This window comes from Caretta caretta, chromosome 4, assembly GCF_965140235.1.
Source record: "Caretta caretta isolate rCarCar2 chromosome 4, rCarCar1.hap1, whole genome shotgun sequence".
NCBI classification, from domain to species: domain Eukaryota; kingdom Metazoa; phylum Chordata; order Testudines; family Cheloniidae; genus Caretta; species Caretta caretta.
Window position 1 is genome coordinate 109,934,656 of NC_134209.1, and position 7,361 is coordinate 109,942,016.

Genomic DNA, 7,361 nt, shown 5'->3' on the forward strand with positions numbered 1-7,361 from the left:
ATTTCAGATTTCAATAACTGAAATCATGAAATTTACAATTTAAAAATCTTATGACCGTGAATTTAACCAAAATGGACCGTGAATTTGGTAGGGCCCTAGATATAGCAGTGGTGGAGGGATGGGGAGAAGTGGTAGCCAGGGGAGATACACAGAGGTCCCATCGCTGTGGTGGTGGAGCTGAGTCACCGGGGCAAGCACGTGTCAGCTGGTTGTTGGGTTGCTTTTGTGATGTCACTAGAACAGTCTGCAAAGCTGTATGGAGTCTGGCTGTACATTCCCCCTCTTGCTGAAAAAGGGTCTGATCCTGCTCCCACTGACGTCAATGGCGAAACTCCTGTTAGCTTCAGGAGTGCTTCTCAGGGTGAGGAGAGGGTGAGTGAAAAAAGACCAAGAACTCTCTACTTTGCCTTCATCTTTGAGCTTAATTCTCCACTGCAGAAGTTGAGTAACAAGCATAGAGGTCAATTGGAGTGGTCTGCTACAGCAAGGAATCAGCCTTATTTGCGTACAACATATCTAATTTGGCCCACTATTTAATACACATCTCTTTTAAACAAATGGGGAGGATTCCAAAATGGCCATACAGTGATACTGAATAATGTGAGATATGAGAAGCCTCCCACCTCTTTCCCACCCCCCCTCCCCCCGAACCACAAAATAATTTTACATGTCAATTTACAACAGAACACAGACTATAAAACTTCTTTATAACCAGGACAAAAAGCATCTGCACTTCCACAGCAATTATTTGTGGCTAATATGAGGGGTAGGGAACTAAATAAATTGCTGGAGAAAAAGTGGAGGACACAAAGGTCAGCCATTAAGAGAAACTTCTGCTTTTTATATTTCTGCTTTCTATTGTTACTACTTACACATTTAATTCATACTCTCCCAAACAATGTGATCAATTCACAACAAAATATGAGTTCTTCCACATGTCCAAATGAAAGAATGCTGAATTCAATCCCCAGAAATATTGGCAACATCACTGGTACCTCTGTGACCTCAAGTCATCCTTTTCAACCCTTCCTCCAGGTCTCTCTTGATGCCCACTTGGACGTCAGCCTTTCAGCAAGGAAAAATGGTCTGTGCTTCAATTTTGTCTCCTCTAACTTCTCAGCGCTTGCTTTCTCTAGCACAGCAATAATCAACCATTCTCTGTCCACTGGCGTTGTTGCCTGCATCCATACTTTTGGGCTGTGTTCCTCCGAGTTCCCCTGAGCTAAGTAAGCATTGTTAAGCCAGGCCAATGTTTAGATGGGAGAAAATCCATGTGCTGCTGGATTGGGTGCTGTTAATTCAGGAAGTTGGACTCTGCCTGAGAGTCAGTATGGAACCAGTACTCCAGTCCTACAGGGTGTTATATAGCACTGTGCTGCTGGAGGACTTCCTTTTTTTAGATGAAAAGTTAGACTGCAATTCTGATTGTTAGTTAAAACTAAAAATACTACGGCACTTCTATAGCGCTGTGACAGAATGAATAAACATCACCTCATGCAGAGTTGTCTCCCCCCAAAGGGGGAAGGAGAGCCAGAGTCTCTGGCCTTGTCTACACTGCTACTTTACAGCGCTGCAACTGTCTCGCTTAGAGGTGTGAAAAAACACCCCCCTGAGCGCTGCAAGTTTCAGTGCTATAACGTGGCAGTGTAGACAGTGCTCCAGAGCTGGGAGCTACTCTCCTCGTGGAGGTGGGTTTTTTGTAGCGCTGGGAGAGCTCTCTCCCAGCACTGGTGCTGCGACTATGCAGCTGCTAGTGAAGCTAGTTAATGTTGCTAGTGAAGACATGCCCCCTGTCTAGTTCACTGAGAACTTTACTATTGCTCTCAGAGATTCTGGTGATGAATGGCCGTGTACAACCCTCAGGTAAACAGACGAGATATAGGAGTTGAGGTGTTATCTCTGGTATCCTGGCTAAATTGTGAGCTGGGTGTGTTATTATATGACTACCTAACATTCCTCCCATTGTTTCAGTTGTCTGCATTGTAATGGGCTTTATTTGTATCACAGTAGCACCTCAGACCTGAACCAAGGCAGGGACACTGTACTGTGCATTCTACTGAGAGACCACCCCTCCCCTGAAGAGCTTACCATTGAAATAGGCCAAGGGTGTGTGAGAGGGAAATGGGCTGAGTGACTTGCCCATAGTGCCACAGCAGGGCAGTGGCAGAGCCAGGAACAGACCCAAGTGCTCTGTAGACTTTCCCTCCTGTCTTTCTGGCCTTTTGTTTTATTTTCTCCAGGCCATTCCTTGTCTAGCTTCCCCAAGCACAAACCTTTCTCCTTGAAAAGTGACCATTAGACCCTTCTGTACCCCTAGGCTGTGTACTTGTGTGTATATGGATACACTGTAATTGGTTGTGAAATACTTTGTGATCTTTGTAACAGCAACACTATTCCCAGATAACAGTATTACTAGTGGAATAGAAAGCAGGCAGAAGAGGCGATGCTGTAATTGTACAAGGTTTGTTTTCAACACTTCTGCCTGTTTGGACCCTCCACTAAAAATTGGCCCCAGGTTCTTAACGTCCAAGAATTCCTCATCGCCTGTGTACCAGAAGGAATATTTGATTTGTATGAATCTACCACACCTTTCCCATAAGGCACCGCTGCATTTGACTCTGCTTACATGAAATGACAAAGCAAGAAGTTAAATGGGACTGTGTCATAAATGGCATAGCAGAAATTCTAATTACTGTAGGTATTGTTAGGTTACTGCTATAAAGCACAGCTGAGCTGCTAAAGAAGAGCCAGGTGCATCTATGTCACTTGCACTGGTTTCTTAGGAAAGTGCTGTGGCTGTTTTTCTCTCGTTCAAAAATCATGCTTCTTTCGTTCTAGATCTGTAAGCATGATGACAGCTGAAGTCATACTTCACAAGCAATGCAAATATTTACTATGATGTCTCTGAAGCTCACTGGCTAAGAACATTTTACATAATGAAACATGTAGCTGATTTAATGACCAAGCTGCTAAATATGGGTGTTCCATGACCCAGCCAATGTGTAAAAACATTACGTAAAACAGAAGGGTCATAATCGATATCGTCACTTAAAAGACGCAGTGCCCCTTTTCCATTGGAATCTCTACAATGGGATGATTGTAGCTCTTGGTGCATTTTCTTTCCAGGTATGCAAATACACCCCTTATGTTAACCTGAAGAATTTTCTGTATTGATCTTGTGAATGATTTGAGCCAAATTTTATATTTAATTATATTTGTGTAAAGTTACAGTAACCCTTCTGAAATCACTCCAGATTTACACCTGTGTAGTTATAAGCAGAATATGACCTAAGGTAATTTTTATGGTTAGACTATAAGCTCTTTGGAGTGGGAACTGTCTTTTTGTCCTGTGTTTGGACAGCGCCTAGCACAATGAGATCCTGGTCCATGACTACGGTTCCTAGATGTGACTGTAATACAAACAATAATAATATATCAGGCAGTGCAGCAAAGTTACTGACACAACCCCATGCTTCAGGTACTCCATGAGGCACACAGCTGAATGTGTCCTGCTTCTAAAGGGTTAGATAGTCAACTAGTTTAAACAGGTGCAGCTTAACTGAAGTCAACGAAGCTGTGCCTGTTTACACCAGCTGGAGATCTGGCCCAATAAGTGCAAATGCCTCTTAATAACATCATAGTTAGGCTAATACTCCTAATTTTCAGAGTGAGGTTTGAATAAAATACATATGCAATTGGTTGAAACTAGTCAGAATTTCATTGACTACCTGTAGGCCAACCCCTCACTAAAACAAAACAAATGGACTTTGGTAGGGTCAGGTAAACATAAAATTTTCTTCTTTTCAAACACTAATCTCTGAAAGGTTGTTGGACAGGATATGTGTTTTTAGAATATTTATATGACAACATCAAATCCTGTCATGAAATTTGTCCTGATCTCAGCTGTCACTTTTATGCTAAAAATCCATTCCCTTTGCTTATCACTATTTAATTGTTATGTATTTAATTTAACCAATTTTAAAGCAGTAGGAACTCTGTGGGAACCTGAAGTCTAATCCTGAAGTCAATGGGAGTTTTTCATGGGTAAGGACGGCAAGATCGTGCCTGTGGTGGTTTTCAAAGGCTCCATTCTGAAAATCCTGCTGTTCTTTTCTGAAGAGTAATATACACTCAGAACATTGATATGGCCCCACAGCCTTAATAGACCTGGCTGAATTCTGTTCTTGGCTCTGCCACAGAATCACTGTGTGGCCTTATGCCGATCACTTCTGGCCAGAATTTCAAAAGTGGACACCATCTTGGCTGATTATAGGTTTTTGGATGTCCAACTGAGACATCTTGGGCCTGATTTCACCTGAGCCCTTCTGAAAATCAGGCCCAAGATGTCTCAGATTGGGCACCTACAAAGTGAACAAAAAAATCAGTGTCCAGTTTTGAAAATGTAGCTGATAACCTCTCTGGGTACTCAATTTCCCCATTTGTTAAATGTGGGTGACAGTAGCTTCCTTTGTAGAGCACTTTGAAAACTTGGCCACAGAATGCAACGTAGTGCTAAGTATTATTATTCTCCTCTGCTTTTAATACCTGCTGATAGCAGATGGGACAAGAGAACACGTTATACAGCTTTACACAGAAAGATGACAAAAATACCTTCCTTGTACCCATCACTTCTCTGCCAGAACTACTGTAGTTTATAAACTGTAAATCAGTAAACACTACTAATTTGTTGGAAGCAACAGGAATCCCCAAGGGGACAATATTATGGAAAATAGAGGTAGCATTGTCAAACAAGATGGAGTACTGCATTCCTGTGAAGGGAACATAATGGTGAGTGGATAGTGCATTATCTGAAACAATTATGGTGTTTAAGGGAAAACATAGGTGGAAAGTCAAGATCTTCAAGACAGAGAGAGAGAAAGAGCTCCGTTTTTGCCCAACATTGTACACCAGAAAAATTCTTCAACAAAAGTGAAAATATGACCCTCCATGATATTGACAAGGTCAGTGAAACCTCATGCCATTCCATGTGTAAGTTAACATGGCTTGCTGTAACTTGCATACCTGATTTCCCAAGTTTTAACTGAAGTATTATAATCACTACTTGTTTCTAGATTCTGCTCTGTCTTTAGATTTTTGAAGTCCCCTCCCCACCTCCACCTGCCTCTTATTTATCTTGCAAGTTTTTACAAAGGTGCACCAAATTCTAGAAGAGAGAAAACTGGAATTACATAAGTTTAATAGGCAGTCAGATGCACTAAATCACAGTTTCACTGAAGTGACTCAAACAATACGCAATTCACAGGAGGCATAAATAAAATCAGAGGTTCCCTAAATCCTCCGTTTTCAGACATAGAGTATAGTAACTATTATTTCAAAATACACCCTAATAATTGCTAACATGACCAGTTAGATAAAAAAAAATTAACTTAAAAATCTTTTTAGGTTTAGGTTTTTATTAGTGAGAAGTAGTTTAAAAAGAAGGTATCTGATCTGCTTTGGTTTTCTGCTAAGCGGTCTGTGTCTCTGTCTGGAAAACAGTACTGTCCCTGCAACAGGTGAAACATCAACGAGTTTAAATATTTTCAGGACAAAACTATTAGAAAGATTTTTCTAAGTTAAAACTAAACGGAGTGCAGTAAATGCCCAGTAAACAATTTCTCGTGAAAGTACAATTAACATTTGGAAGTTTAAAACGTAAAAGAGCAAGAACGTTTCCTACCTGCAGCTTTTGTGTTGGTCAGGAAGTGTAGCTCTTTCTGATTACGATCTCCCATGGCTTAGCTTGGTTTCTGCATTTGAATGTTAAATATGTAAGAATGCCTTGTTTAGCTTGAGAGTTTGCATGACCTCTTAATGAGACACTGTAGTTAGTGTCATTGGGTATGAAGGTATCATGTGACTGTAGATGAAAATAAAATCCCTTAAAGTTTGAATTTAATACTTCCTAGAATCTGTAACCCTTTACCTGCAAGCTGGATATGAAACCTGACAAACTTTGTTTTATGGTCAGGATAAAAAAAGAAAATGTGCCATCTTATTCCTTTTCTCTTGGACAGTAACTTATACAAAAAAACCTCCAAGGCAATTTATGCACCCCCGGATTTTTGCTGCATTTTGAGTATTCTATATATTAGATTCTCCCAAGTCACGAACTAAGCTGACCAGAAAGTTCCCCTCTCAGATCAGGTATTTTTACCTGGCACTGAATTATAATCACCACCATGTTGGGTGCTGCTGCTGCTCAGATTTCAGTCCTCCAGCTGAGAGATATGCCTACAGGGGTGACATCAGACCTGTCCATAGAAGTTATTGGTTTTCTTGGAACAGCTGCCTTCTGGGTGTGGTATTACTTCCAGATAGGATATGAAAGGAGAGTGCTTACTTGTCCCACTCCTAGTTGTAAGAAGGAGGGAGTGCCTAGTTGTAAGAAGAGAGATTTTAGGAGATTCCTGCAGGCAGCCAGGCAAATTAATTTTTTTCTCCAGTCACATCAGTTAAAATACTGATTCTTGATATTCCTAGAGATTGTAGGCTGAGTCTTGGAAGGAACTTGCTGCATCACAACAACATTGTACAATCCCAGTCGGTTGTTTCAGAGCTGTGGGTTCAAAACTGCCCACGTACTTTTCTCTAACCAGATGAGACTTTGAAAATATTCTACTAAATCCTTTTTATTGGTTTGCTTGTTTTTTTGTTTTAGGGCTTATGAAAATGAGGCCGATAGTCTTGGGTACAGCTACTCTACTGGTGGGTGCATTGCTGTCATGCATTAGAAAATAACAATAGCTATATGTATGGGACTATACAACTTTGCCAGCATAACTCTGATCTGACCAGCAATACCCAGTTACTGCAGTCCTGGTCCTTGCTGCGAGAAGAGAACACTGATCATGCTGAAAAATGTGCCACTAAACCCTGATTGCCTTACTCATGTGAGGAATCCTATTGACAATTGGAGTGGAGTATGTAGAGTGTGCAGGAGTTGCCCCATGGTGATTTTTCTGATGTGCACCGGGGATGGTATAGATTTCAGAACATTGGATTCATTTCACTTGTGGCCTCAGTAAACTGGACACAGGGCTTACAAGATGAAACATTAATGTGTAAAACAACTGCGCCACCTAGCCTCAGTTTCTTACAGCTGCCCTTTCTCTAGTTACATATTCAAAGGCTAAACATAAGATGCCAGGAAACAAATTAACAAAAATTGCTTTGGATGTGCTTAATGTAAACGGAAAAAGTATGTTGTTTAAAGGCTAAGCATAGCTGAGCTTTCAGACTGCATGCTAATTCCAATAACTTCTACAATAGCTGTTTGGCACATTTAGTTCTTCCTCCTATGTTTTTAGCATGGTTGAAAATGGGCTTAAAGAATCAGGAATGTTTTAAATTAAAAAAAA

At 40.8% G+C, this 7,361-nt stretch overlaps 1 protein-coding gene across 1 annotated transcript in view; it reads right to left on the bottom strand.

Annotated features, from left to right (window-relative positions):
* PGCKA1 (PDCD10 and GCKIII kinases associated 1) overlaps positions 1-6,282 on the bottom strand; it is a 67,291-nt gene extending 61,009 nt beyond the window's left edge. Inside the window, exons 1-2 of the mRNA XM_048848613.2 lie at positions 6,158-6,282; positions 5,681-5,750 (exon numbers count right to left, since the gene is read on the bottom strand). Coding sequence (XP_048704570.2) covers positions 5,681-5,735 — 55 coding nt within the window. The 5' untranslated portion in view covers positions 5,736-5,750; positions 6,158-6,282. The remainder of the gene's footprint in view (positions 1-5,680; positions 5,751-6,157) is intronic.
* Positions 6,283-7,361: the final 1,079 nt, after the last annotated feature.